This window comes from Orcinus orca, chromosome 15 (genome assembly GCF_937001465.1).
Source record: "Orcinus orca chromosome 15, mOrcOrc1.1, whole genome shotgun sequence".
NCBI classification, from domain to species: domain Eukaryota; kingdom Metazoa; phylum Chordata; class Mammalia; order Artiodactyla; family Delphinidae; genus Orcinus; species Orcinus orca.
The window spans coordinates 68,184,939-68,199,979 of NC_064573.1; the positions used below are offsets into that span (position 1 = coordinate 68,184,939).

At 36.2% G+C, this 15,041-nt stretch overlaps 1 protein-coding gene across 3 annotated transcripts in view; it reads left to right on the plus strand.

Moving 5' to 3' along the window:
- TTC28 (tetratricopeptide repeat domain 28) overlaps nucleotides 1-15,041 on the plus strand; it is a 590,731-nt gene that overhangs the window by 291,495 nt on the left and 284,195 nt on the right. For all 3 annotated transcript variants that reach the window (XM_004283800.4, XM_033412749.2, XM_033412750.2), the window contains one exon: nucleotides 8,564-8,711. In XM_004283800.4, the coding sequence (XP_004283848.1) occupies nucleotides 8,564-8,711 (148 nt within the window). The remainder of the gene's footprint in view (nucleotides 1-8,563; nucleotides 8,712-15,041) is intronic.

Here is a 15,041-nt window from a genome sequence, read left to right on the forward strand (position 1 = left end):
CTCTGTGTTCTGGGGTAGAGGGAGAGTTGGTAGGGCATGGGCACAGAACTCATGCTGAAGCCAGGTGATTTCTTGGCCATTGTTCAGAAAATTCCCTGGTTTTCTTCTTGCATGACTTTACACTCCTCCTATGCCACACCCATAGAGTGAAGGCACAAGATACGGGCAGTTCAGAACCATTACTCTAGGGGACTTCAAACTTCTTTCATTGTTTACTTTTAAAGTTTAAAAGGGAAACTCCGGATGATGGTAGACACATCTTATAATTTGACATAAACTTTAACACTGGGAATTCCTCCAGTGCTAGAAATTGACACCTACTTAGTTATTTAACTCCTGGTTGTCATTTCATCTTTAACTGCTTATCAGATTTCTGGTTTCTTTTCAAAATATGATTTTCCCATAAACTTGTTACTTTAACACTTTTGATATAATTAGTTTAAAACTAATTTTGGGAAAAAAAGTTGATATGATATGAAACAATTATGATTGAGAGCAGATTTCTTTTAGAAATTGATATTCAATGTACCAAAAGCCATGTTGAAGAGAAAAACAATTCACAGCTGCAGATTTGGTTAGAACATTATGTTTAGGCCATTTGAGCCTCTGACTCTGGGTTGCAAACTGAATAATGGTGTTTTCTAAAATAGCCTTCAATCTCTTGCATGTACTTTCAGCATATGATAAGACAGACTAGTAAAAAATAGAAGCATAGTTTTCTGGAGAGATAGGAATGATTACTCCCAGCTGAGCAGGTAAAACATTGCTACATGAAGAATGTGTTCTTTGCTGATTCTCAAGGTTTTATTTATTTTTATTTTTAATATAAAGTGTCAGCAAATAGAAGCAAAAGAAAATCCACTTGAAAATGTCAGAAAATAAAAGAAGCATAGCAAATTGTATTGCAGGTAAAAATCCATTTTAACCAGCAAACAAACAAGTGTTGGCTGAGAAGCTTGCTGATGGCTCCTTTTGTTTCTTTTTGATTTAAAGCCTCATGCTTGTAATCTAATTAACATCGAACTGAGTTGCAAGTACAGTGGTCTGTTTAGTTCAATAATAATACATTTATATGAAAGGTTAATGAAATGAATTTTCCTTCCATTCAATTCATTAAAAATTGTTCTACAATCAACGGTTGCTAATGGAATAGAGATTAAATATTCATGTTCATAAATTTTCTGTGTCATTTCTGATTTTCCTTCATTTCTGCCTCCATAGGTTGGATTTTGCAAGTATAAGAATTCCCAAACAAAAAGCTTGATTTAGAGGTTAATTGCACACCATTAATTCTTTTATCAAAGAGGTAGTGTGGGATAGTGGAAAGAGTTTTTGGCAGCAGGGGCAAGTTTCATAACCACCTCTTTTGTGTAATAGTTGTCATAAGAACTTCTTGCAGAATATTGTGAGCGTTAGTGATAAACTATGGAAAACAGTTAGTGATAAACTGTGGAAAACAGTGATAAACTATGGAAAACAGCTAACAGAGTAGAGGTTCAACAAATGATAGCTAGAAAGGGTTTTGGAAAATAAAACATCTGTGCACTAAAAGTTATGATAATTTATAGTGGCAAGACTGATATGATAAGACTGGGCTCTTGTTAATTCTAAAATAGGTGTCAGGCTTGGGCCTCAGAACACCTTGTAGTAATTCTAATAATCAGTGATCAGGGTAAAGTCGCTGAGAGGAAGGACTTTTTCATGTTTCTACAGATAGATTTTTGGTCATCTATTTTTGCCACCTCTTTCTTCTTTTCCACCTAGGCCAAAGGACTTTATTTAACCTGCATATGATGTTTTTCCCAAATAACAAATTTACTAGATAATTGAAGCCTACCAATCAGCTGCCAAAAGTGTAAACATTTTTTTTAAAGATTTTTTTTGATGTGGACCATTATTTAAAGTCTTTATTGTATTTGTTACAATATTGCTTCTGTTTTATGTTTTGGTTTTGTTGGCCCTGAGGCATGTGGGATCTTAGCTCCATGACCAGGGATCGAACCCGCACCCCCTGCATTGGAAGGTGAAGTCTTAACCACTGGACTGCCAGGGAAGCCCTCAGAAGTGTAAACATTTTTAAAAGCAATTTTGATGTAAAATTTCCCTTAAACGTATTACCTACTTTATAGGCTTTTGAAGTGGAAGTTGCCAAACATAAGTTAACTATTTCCTTAATGACTGAAGGTTATCATTAAAATCATTAATTTTTGTTTTATACCTAATTTTTGTCAGCCCCTCACCCACTTTACCAAAAGTAATTTCTATTCTGCAAGCTGGTAAAGCAGATGAGCCACCTGATTAAATAGCAAATGCCAAACTGAGAGTGAATAGTGAGAAATTCACTTCAATTTTTAAAAATGTACCCACTCTTCATATATCATATGTGATATCAGTTAGCAATCATTGTTACAACCCTTTGAGGTCATCCTTATCATCCTCTCTGTAAGTGGAAATGGCACATGAATTTGGGTGAAGTTAAGTGCCTTGGCTAAAGGCACACAGCTAAAAAACAGCTGGGATAGGATTCTAATGTCAGCCTTATGAGTACTTTCTCTTCTGCAACAGCTGCCTTGGGAGTAAGTCACATAGCTTCAGTTCAAAGCTTTTGTAGTAGTTATTTTTATTTGTTTAGTATATACCCTTTCACTTTGTGTTTGGAAGTTTGTTAAAGGAATACCAAACTCTAGAGCTGCACTGTCCAATATAGTAGCTACTAGCCAGTTGTGGCTATTTAAATTTAATTAATTAAAATGAAAGGAAATTTAAAATTTAGTTTCTTAGTCACACTAGCCATATTTCAAGTGCTCAATGGCCACATGTGGCTGGCCAGAGGCTAATGTTATTAGTACAGAGAACAGCTCCATCATTGTAGAAAGTTCTATTAATTTCTCCCTTGTTCTAAATGAACATATATAACAAAATATATTGCAAAAATAATTTGTGCTTATGTATCCATATAGGTGCCTATTTCATGCGAAACAGTGGAAACCTACTGAGGACATGGGTTCTGTCCCTTCATTTTTATATGTCATATTTTAATGTGACATAATATATAATTTGTAATATGTTATAAATTTTATAGTGGGTAATATGTGTTTATTTACATTTTACTTGTACGATGGATATGTTTTAAGTAATACAAGCAGTCTTATTTTCCTGTATAATGCATTCCTGAAAAAGTATATGAAAGTCAAATATGTGGAATATCAAATATACAAATCTTAAACAAGAGATTGACATGTTCAGTGAGTGGGGAGCGTTAATTCCTAGAGAACTGAAAAATAAAATCTCAAATCATGTCTTTCCTTTTAAGAATCATTTTTTAATATATATGTTCTCTAATTTTATCTTTTCCATAAAAAATGAGCATAGTTAGCTGTTCTTTGTTCATCCAGTGATGTTAAAGCTTTTCTGCTTTTGGCACCTTGTAATCATTTTCATTTTTGACCCAGTTGTGGTTAAATTATAGATTAATGCTGCTGCTTTTTAAAAACTAGAATCAGCATTTCTATTTTCCCAATCTCTACTCATTTTTAAATAAAATAATAAAGGAAAAGTCAGTAAAATAGTTATGTAATTTACAAACATGGTTGACAAAGATGGTGATGATGTGGTAGCACGTGGTATGATTGGATTGGCTAGCAGGTTATAGTTAGAGATATTTATTCTTCAGAAGGTGTAAAAAATTTCAAATTCAAACAGTGAAAGACAGGTTAGGAACATTAAAGTATAACATTTAAAAGTACAGATTAAATCAAAGGCAGAATATTTGGGAGCACTTGAACTAAGTAATAGATTGTATTGTACATATAAGTAAACAATTTTTTGAAAAATTAATTAATTAATTTATTTTTGGCTGCTTTGGGTCTTTGTTGCTGTGCATGAGCTTTCTCTAGTTGTGGCGAGCGGGGGCTACTCTTTGTTGGGGTGCGCAGGCTTCTCATTGCGGTGGCTTCTCTTGTTGCGGAGCACGGGCTCTAGGCATGCAGGCTTCAGTAGTTGTGGCACGCAGGCTCAGTAGTTGTGGCGCACAGGCTTAGTTGCTCCACGGCATGTGGGATCTTCCTGGACCAGGGCTGGAACCCGTGTCCCCTGCATTGACAGACGGATTCTTAACCTCTGTGCCACCAAGGAAGTCTTTAATTTTATATATCATTACATATTATATACATTTGTTCTATATTTTATGTTATAAATATACATGTGTACCTATGAGCATAGGAATTTACCTCATTACTCATTTGAGCCATGGGAGAGTAGGAAGTTTAGGTTATTATTGGGTTCAGTGATGATTTAGAATTGTGAACCCAGTAATAAAATGTTGAAAGAAAAGACTTAAAGGTCCTTCATTGCTTCCAGGGGTACTTGAAGGGTGAATGGCTTACTGTTTCCCATGTTTAGTCTTTGAGTGTTTTTACTTTAACCGTGTCGTAGTCTGTTTGGACTGCAATAACAAAATACCATAGACTGGGTGGCTTAAATAACATTTATTTTTCACAGTTCTGGAGGCTGGGAAGTCCAAGATCAAGGTGATGGCAGACTTGGTGTCTGGTGAGGGCCCATTTCCTGGTTAATAGATGGCTGTCTTCTTGCTGTGCCTGTTCTCATGTGGTAGAAGGGAAGAGGGAGCTCTCTGGGGTCACTTTTATAAGGGCACTAATCCCACTCATGAGGGCTCCACTCTCATTACCTAATCATTTCCCAAAAGCCCTACCTCCAAATACCATCACACTGGGAATTAGGTTTCAACATATTAATTTTGTAGGGACACAGACATTTAGACTATAGCAAACTCTCTGAGATGAGAAGAATGTCCACTTATTAAAGACGAAATACTAACAGTTTTAACAAAAGGGCATAAATACTTTGGTGATTAGTTACATTTTTATTCCTGCTAAAATGTTACAAACCCTATTAGTAAACAGTTACTGTAGGTAGCAGTCAAGACATTTATAGCTTTTTATATTCTTCCCCTCTAGACTGTGAGCACTTGAGGGTACAAGCCCTGTGGTACACATCACAGTGACAGGTGCTGTAGATTTTTAGAGAATGTTAATTGAAGGCAGGATGGAAGGAATGAAAACTTATACTTGTAACCTACTTGTATTTCTGTTATTTGTGAGATTAAGTAGCATGTGTAGAATAATCACTGGAAGTTCTTTGTGGTGAACAACAAAAAATATATGAATGACTCTGCAACACTTTAAAATCTAGGCATTCCCCCTTTAGTCCAGTGTATTAACTAGCTCCTCATAAGTCTTTTTTTTTCCTTTGGCTGCCCTGCATGGCATGTGGCATCTTAGTTGCGTGGCATGTGGAATCTTAGTTCCCCAACCAGGGATCGAACCCGTGCCCCTTGCATTGGAAGCGCAGAGTCTTAACCCTAAATCTTTCTTCTTGGCTAAAGCTTCAGGTTAAAACCATTGTTCTCAGGGTTTAGGTGCTCTCAATAGTCAGTCCATATTGCCTTCCCTTCTCCATCTGCTACATAACCAGTGACCAGAATGTGGGTATATGCGTGGGGAGTGCTGAGGCAGGGGGTATGTTATCTGAGGTTGGCTGGGCACCAAGTGTTCAACGTTTCTTCATAGGCCCCACTTTTCCTTGGTGTGCTGCACATATACTGCCTCTCCTCAGTCCTAAGTGACCCAAATTTGCCCCTTTCTCAGATGACGCTGCTTCCTATGAAACCTGTGATAGTAAGAGAAAAATTAGGTCACATCAATCTTCTTGAAGTTATAGTAAACAGCTGTGAAACTCAGTACTTCTTGACCTTTGCTTTGGAAGAGGCTGGTGGAGAATCCTCTGGGTGGCTGCTACATCTCCCACGACCTGTTAGTACCAATTTCTTTTAGTCAGGTGGTTCAGATTTTGTCTGGGAGCCTTACAGCTGTGAATTTCCCAGTTGCCAGCAGTCTTATATGGAGCAAGGGGGAGGAGTGAATAAAGCAGTGATAGGAATTGGATAATATTATATTGAATAATGAAATATTTTCAATATTTATTAGACTCTCCTTATATTCTCTTAGTCTATAATTATGTTTTCTTGTTATGATTATTTTCTCATTAATAATCAAAATAGCTCACTTTATTAAGTATTTACTCTATGTCAGGCACTGTGCTGATTTATTCTATCACAGTAACCCATAATCTAGGTTTTATCATCATCAGCTTGAGCTCCATAGTGGCATATCTCTCACAGAAGTATAGATAACTAATTTTTATTCAACAGCTATTCATACATGCAATTAATATTGCATGAGAGTAAGTTGGGAGAGCCCCACTTTGTAAATTAGGTACAGGGATATGTCAGAGCTTGATTCATTATGCTATCTTGACAAGAATGCAACTCTAAGCTTTTAACTGAGAAAATCTTATAAAGTTGGGCTGGGGATTCTGGAAGGACATAAGGGAGGATCAAGGGAGACCTTGGAGCCTTCTCACCTATATCTCTTTTCAAAATCTTCTGGAGAAAGGAAGCCGAGACTATGAGCAGCATGATCCAGTCATACCTTTTTTCATCTAATTTATGAGTGTCCTAAGAAAACAAAACCTGCATGCCCTTCTTTAACTCCTTTGTGTATTTGACACCATAACTTGCCATTAACGCTGAACTTTGCCTACCTACTAGGGAGTGGATACATGCATGGGGAGTGGATGTCATACTTTTCGGTGATTTCATTTGGCAGATAGGAAAATCAGTTATTTTCTCAGTGAAGTAATGAACAATAATGCTTTGCTTTAAACATGCAAGAAATTATCAAAATTCATTGAGACTAATTTAAATTTTTGTGTTTTTTCTAGTTTTATTGAGATTTAATTGACTTACAGCACTGTATTAGTTTCAGGTGTACAGCATAATGATTTGACTTACATACACTGTGAAATGATTAACACAGTAGATTTTTGTGTTTCTTAAAATATATACCTGAAATCATTACTACAGACACATTTTGTCTCTCTCCATAAATAATAGAGTTTACAGTTTACAGAGTATACACACACACACACACACACACACATATATAAATACATTTTTTAAGTTTAGCTTTAATATAGAATTATGTAAACTATAGTTAATTTTAGTTGGAATGTGGTACATATTGCCTCTTGGATTATAGAAATCACCTAAAATGTGAAATGAAAAGGGTGGTAAAAAATGTGTATAAAGACATTAAAGATTAAAAAATGGCTGAGTCCAGTGAAAGGAAGTGATCTTATCAATTAGTAATGAAAGTGCATTTACAGGTTATTGTCTTACTGGAGTCTGAGTTTTAACAGCTGCTAGTAGTTTAAACTAATAGAAATCTGAATAGCTCATAATAATTTGAGTATTCATTCTGTTTATGGATTGTTTCTTAATAGAAATACTGAATAGTATTGCCTATCTTACGTTACCTCAAAGTTTAGATACAAAAATGAAATAAGTAAATACGTTTTATAAACATAAAAGGTGCTCTCTTTCACTGTATGTGTGCGTAATATAAAATTATAAAATTATATATTAAATTAATTGAGTAGTTGTTTTAGGAGTTTTTTGAAACTTCATTTATATTCCATGAATACAATTTGTTACAATTGCAAAGTATACTGGACTGAAAAAGTTACATTTGTGTTACAAACATAGAGTATTGTAAAAGTATTTAAGCTAAATAGGTGGCCAAGTATTTTAGAAGCAGGTGTCGTATAAGCATGAATGCATTAATAATATGTCAGTTTTATGTGTTATTTAATCGGGTACAAGGTCCTTTGCTGGTTAAATACTGGTAACACATTGATCATTTACTTGTTTTTACTCTGTGTTCAAAAACAAACTACACATTCTTAAGATCATTCTGAAGTTTAAATATTTTATTAATTTTCTGGCCCTTTCTGCAATTAGCTGGAAGGAGGGTTGTTTCCTTATATTCACAGTTGATAATACTAGTTTTTTTAACCAATCCAATTAAACAATACAAAGGACAGCAATCTTATTCTGTTTCTAAGCAAAGCACATGTATTTTTAATAACAGTTTTAAAATATTATGTCTGAAACACCACATAAAATGTAACCATGTTGTGTTACTCATTACAGTTATCTTAATACTAATCACATATTGATTTATCCCTTTAATTAATGAGGAGAAGTATAAAATAAGTGGAATTTGAATATCTCTCATTTGTCTTGCGCTATACCAGATACTTTGGTGACATGTAAAGAAATCTCCAAACCCCTGTCCTTGAGGAGCTTATGCTATTAAAGTTGGGATAAAAGATTTTAAAGATCATCAAAAAAAAAAGTAAAAGTACTATGTGAATAAATACCAAAGAATGTGATAAAATCAATGTGTTCTAGAAGGGAAAAGAATGAAAGTTTTAAACGTAATTTGTCTGAAAGAAGTATGCTTACATTTTATGATGTTCAGAGAAGTCAGATTTGATTATAAACACTTTACTAGGTTTTTGAACCAGGACCACCTCAAGTTTAGTTCTGCCGACCTGTTGTTCTAATCAAGAATCCTCATCAGCCTTGGTGGAGCATTGTGTATAAGTAAAACATGCATTATCTTTTCTTTATTTCCAGGCATACTTCCGACAGGGTGTTGCCCTCCAGTACCTTGGACGTCATGCCGATGCCCTGGCAGCCTTTGCATCTGGGCTGGCTCAGGACCCCAAGAGTCTCCAGCTTCTGGTGGGGATGGTAGAAGCAGCCATGAAATCTCCCATGAGAGGTAAATATGATGAAAGTATTTGGTCCAATACTAATTTACATTAGAACATTTCTAGCCTTTGAAGACTTTAGACTCAGGCATTGAGAATGGATAGGTTATGAAATTAGCTAAGATTGGATATTTTAGACCAAGAAAGACAAGGAATCACTGTCAATAGGTGACATTAATGAAGAACAGTGGGATGGTGGTAAGGCCACTGGAAGTTTGTGGACCTAGATTATATTTTGAATTTTTTGTTAACTAACTGTATGACTGGGTAAATGAATCAAATTCTCTGGATTTTAGGGTTACATTAGGAATCCCTATGTTTTTTGTAGTTCTAAGATTTTGTACCTCTAAACCAAAACACCTCTACTAGTAAGTTGATATGCTCAGTTGGACCAATATGCCATCTAGAAATAAACAGATAAGAGAAGACATTAAACATTTCATGAGAGGAAATATGGATCTAACTGTAGGCTATGTCTAACATTTTTCAGAGGAGCATTAAGAGATTATGTTGACTTGAAAGAGAGAGAAACATGGTAGATACATGGTTTTCTCCTATACTACTTCTGTAGTATACCAATTGGTATTCTGGGACAACAGTAGATTGAAAATAGTACTGTGGAGGTTGGAGGAGTTCTAAGGCTCAAATCAGATTGGCTTCCCTTTGAGAAACATTGATTTTTGAGGAAGGAGTTCTTGGGAAGATTGGGTTGAAAGTGTACACCAGTTGTTATCTTTGCAGAGTGATGGAGACACTAAGGCAGGTTGATGGCAAATAGTAGACAGCTAATGACATTCCACACTAATTAGGTACATCAAGCAGAACTCTATTTTTGTTTCTGAAATGGTACATTTTTGAATTAACCTAAAAATTTTGGTGGCAGTATCATTAGGTAATTTATTTAGTTTTGAAAATGTTTGCAGCATTAGATAATTTTAATATACAGGCTAGTATGGTACTTGGCTCAAAATATGTGCTAAGTAAAAGTTTGATTAACTAAATGGTACTCGTATGGCCTCTGAGCAATTCATAGCTATAAAAAAATACTTTCCTGGGCTTCCCTGGTGGCGCAGTGGTTAGGAGTCCGCCTGCTGATGCAGGGGACGCGGGTTCGTGCCCCGGTCCGGGAGGATCCCACATGCCGCGGAGCGGCTGGACCCGTGAGCAATGGCCGCTGGGCCTGCGCGTCCGGAGCCTGTGCTCTGCAACGGGAGAGGCCACAACGGTGAGAGGCCTGCGTACCGAAAAAGAAAAGAAAAAAAAGAAAAAAAACTTTCCTGAAGGCGAAGATTTCATGTTCTAGAAAAAAAGTGGAAAGGAAGCCTCTCTTCATGCGATTTTATAACCCCATACAAAGCTGAGTCTTTGCTGCAGGAACCTAATGGCTTTTCCCACTGGGGGACCTGCTGTTAATAAACTCTGACTTAAAGCAGATGTACTTTGGAGCTCCATGACTTGGGGGTGGCGGGGGGGAATGGACAACAAAAAAGATCAATCTGTCTCTCCTTTCCATTTTTCTAGTATTTTCTCATTCTCTCCCTATATCCCTCTGCAAGTAATTTACATGGAACATTTTTTATTTAGTTCGTGAAGATATCCCTTCTTTATTCTGAGGTGTTTCTGCCGCTGCCTTAGTATACTGGAGTGAATGTGTTGAGATCAGCAGAATCATACTTACCGTTTTGCCTTTGAAGCAATTTGTTTAGATAAATATAAGAAAATCTTCTCTACACTGCAAGAAAAAGCTCAGTGCTTCTTTCAGCCTTAGGGTTTTCTGTGCCATGTTCTTTCCCATCTTATACTGAGTGACCTAAGGGCGACCCTGGAAAAAGCTGCATCTTACAGGTGCCTGGAGTGCTTTAATATTTTCTTCTCTTTCCTTAAAGCAATTTAACTTACTTATTTTTGGTATTGCCTTTACCACTGTAGCTATTCCAGGTGGGCTTTTCTCATCAACATTTTATAGAAAGACTGTTGCTTTGCACAGCGTTGTTCTGTGCATCATTTAACATCTTAATGACCTCTCTTTTTGTCATATGGTTATAATTCACAAAATCTGTCATCATTTGCTGCCCATTTTTTACCCACTGTTTATTTTAGCCTCCTGCAGCGTTCTCAGTTTCTGCCATTGTTGCGTAACTCTGCAGTCCAGGACACTTTACATGTAGGTCTGATCTGTTGTGTCAGTTGTTTTTGTTTTGCAATTCTGAGACGCAATAGGGAAGCTCCCTCGTCCAGTCCTTCTGTAAGCAAACAAAGCTCCCACGATGTGCACAGCGTTCCTGTGGTTTGGCCTTTTGGGGACGTTTCAAGATTTTTTTAAAGATAGGGCTAATCTATAGTAATATACTCTTGTTCCCAAATAAATATATTAATCCACTTTGGAACTTACTTGATTTTTAAAATTTTGTTGTTGCCTATATTGCTAACTGCATTAAGTCTTTTTTACTTTACTTTTGTGGTTTCATTCATGCTCAACAACCAGATATCAGATAATCTACTTTTCCTGTAGATATATTTACATCACTATATGTAATGTATTTCCCTTAAATCATTTATGTAAATGTCCAAATAAGTATTAATATAAAATGAGACTCTTTAATGACCCTCAAATTATCCTTTTACTATTTTCCATTTCTCCTTTTTAGATAGTCTTTCAGCAATTTCAGTTCATTGTATCTATAAATGTTTATGTAAATTTGGATGTTGTAGCATAGTACTACTGCCAACGGCAGATTTAATAATGTAATTACAAAGACTGTGTTTACCTTTATTTGTTCCTCTAAAGACGCTAGGGCTGCTTCTTGCTGAGGGTTCTCTTGTGTATATTTTCTATCCTCTTGTTAATTTGGTAATCTAAAGACTATTACATTTATAGGCTATCACCTGTCGTGGTGTTTCTACCAGCTTCAGAAGATCCAGGAAGCTGATTTTATGAAGTACTGGTAGAAAATGGCTCGAATATATAAGCTTTTCTCTCAGAGTCAAATTGGGGCTCACGTTTTATTTACCTGATAGTCCACCCTTGGTAACTCTTTCCCTCTGATTCTCTTTTAAGTGGCAGTCACTTTGCACAGAGGGCCTGTTTCTGAAATGTTATGTTAAAAAAAACCTGACTTTTCCCCCAAAGGTTGGGCTCTAATTCCAGTACTGCCATTTGCTATCCCCTTGACTGAGCAAGGTTGCTTCCTTTCTCTGCACCTCAGTTCTTATCTGTAAAAGGGGTGTGATAATAAGTACCTCCTAATATTGTTTTTTAAAAATATTTATTTATTTATTTGGCTGCATTGGGTCTTAGTTGTGGCACACGGGATATTCATTGTGGCATGCAGGCTCTTCATTGCAGCATGCAGGCTTCTCTAGTTGCGGCGCGTGGGATTCTCTCTAGTTGTGGTACACGGTCTCTAGAGTGCCCAGGCTCAGTAGTTGTGGCGCATGGGCTTAGTTGCCCTGTGGCATGCAGGGATCTTAGTTCTCCAACCAGGGATTGGACCTGCGTCCCCTGCATTGGAAGGCGGATTCTTAACCACTGGACCACCAGGGAAGTCCCCTAATAATTGTTTTGAGAATCAAGCCTTGGCATGTAAAGGCAGGCCCCTTTAGGACAGTTTCCCTGTGCAGTGTGATGCCCTTCTTCTCTCTGTGGAAAGAAGTAGCAGCAGTGGTAAGCTTGCTCTTGTATTTGTGTTGTGGGTGTGGAACAAACACTGCACAGCACACATGGTCCTTTTGCTGAGCACTTGGTGCCTGGAAAAACTGCGTTTCTCCTGAGCATTGGTGTATTTTTATCTAAAAGGTTTGGGAATTATCTGAAGTGATCCTTTATTTTGCTTTGTCCTCTGTGAAGCGTTAGAGCTTAGTGTCCTGTCCACCTTTAGGAAGTGTGCCAGGGCTTATAGTCTCTAAGCTGAGTTTTCCTTACTTTATTTTCCACTCACTCTGACTTCTGTGTTTTCCACCTTATTTCTATAGAAGGCCTTTGAATCCTTTTGTAATGAAGTAGGATATAAATAAATTCACAAATGAACCCAGAAAAATATGAAGTGGCTTAGACAAAGAGCTAAACATGTCAGTTTTTATTTTCTTTTTTTGGGGGGAGGGTTAAGTTTTCCTTTTAGTGTGAACCAAAAGTTTTTTGTTTTGTTTTTTCCAGTTAAGGTAAAATGTACATAACACTTTTAGTTATGCAATTCAGTGGTATTAAGTATATTTACAGCGTTGTGCACCCATCACTGCCATCTGTCTCCAGAACTTTTTCATCTTCCCAAATTGACACTTCGTACACATGAAACAATAATTCCTCATCTTCCCCTACCGCCCCAGCTCCTGGCAACTACCAGGGTACCTCATATAAGTGGAGTCATACAATATTTGTCCTTTTGTGACAAGCCCAGTGGTTTTTAATTTAGTTTCCCCTCTGAAAGGATTCTTTTAGCCCCATTTAGACATAGAAATAACCAACCATTGTGAGGCACCATTGGGTTCATGGACATTAAATCTCAAATTCAGAAATGTTAAAATGTGAATGAATATGCAGAACTGATGAAATAAATATAGTATATCTTTTAGTTGAGTGTGATTATTTGTTTATTATTAGCTTCTACTACATTCTTACAAGGTTTTCAAGTGTCAGGAAATGTGACTTTGTTTATCTTAAATTCTTAAAGCCTTTACATTTTGAAAGCACATAACTGGTGTTCAATGATTGTTGCAAAGTGCCTTTACATTCTTATGAAGTTGTTTTGACATTGGATATTTTATATATTATGCATGATTTCTATAAAGGAAAACATCTTTACATCTACAGGCTGCCAAAACTCTGTTCCATCTAGCCTGAGAAAATCACACAATTAGTCCTTTTGCTAACAGCCTAAGTTTACTGTAGAATAGGAATTAGAATCATAGAATAGTATAGTTGGGAAGAATCTTATAGATCACCTAATCCAGCCTATACAGTTTTTTTTCTTTTTTTTTGAATTTTATTTTATTTATTTTTTATACAGCACAGTCTTATTAGTTATCCATTTTATACATATTAGTGTATACATGTCAATCCCAATCTCCCAATTCATCACACCACCACCACCCCGCCCCTGCCACTCTCCCTTCTCGGTGTCCGTACATTTGTGCTCAACATCTGTGTCTCTATTTCTGCCCTGCAAACCGGTTCATCTGTACCATTTTTCTAGGTTCCACATATATGCGTTAACATACGATATTTGTTTTTCTTTTTCTGACTTACTTCACTCTGCAGCCTATACAGTTTTTATACATTAAAAAAAAACTTATCTTACCACTTTTATTTATCAAATGAGTGTACAACTGCTAACCAGACCTTCTGATTAGTGAGTATGGACAAATGAGACGTAATTACAGCCCAAAGCAGAGAAGTTTGACATTAAAATTTTTTTAATTTACATCAAGTGAAATGGACTTTTTGTGTATATATCTTTACACATGCATAGATGCAAACATAGATACATTTACATGTATATACACATATGTATTTAATATTGACATATACTTATCTATAACGTGTATAGATTTATGTAACCATCACCACAATCATAATTGTGATACATTTGACAAAGTGAGGAAAGTAAGGTTATGTGGCTTTGAAATCCAGGTCTCTTTATCCTTAGCTCAGTATTTTCTGTGTTATTCCACATCAGCTTCCTTCCCCATAAATATTCTTTGGGCCATTCAAGCTGCCCTGTTCATCATTCCTTTTCATTCCATGTACCTATCTTTCATTCCATGCACCTTTGTTTAGGACAAACCTGCCTAAAATACCCTCTACTCACAGAAGAAAGTACAAAGACTTGTCTAAGTCCTACCCTTTCTTTAAGAAATCAGGTTCTGTTTTTATGAAGTTTTCTGATTACCCTTGATAATCATTCCCTTTTCCAAACTCTTATAACATATACTGTATTTGAGCTTGCATTATAATTTATCTTTTTATATATGTATAGTCTCTTTCCTATATACCACAAATGGAAATTTGATCTTTTACCTCTTAATCCTTCCGTTTCATTTTTATTTAGTAAAAATTTGTACAAATGAAGATTTCCTTTTCTTTTGAAAATCTTCCAAGTATTTCCCTTGGTCCTCTAACTGTGGCAATGTTCTCTCTTCTTTCTACGATTGTGTAGTTTTAGAGGCTCTATTGGATGGCTCTTTTTTTGAACTTAGCCATGGTTGCAATGGTTAAAATAATCACCAGCTGAAAAGTAGAATCTTTGCTGGCCATCAGTCATTTCGTGCCATCTGTGTCTGAACACTCTTCCTGTGTTTTGGGAACTCCCTGTCTTTTACTTCTGCCTCCTTGCCTTCCACTATAA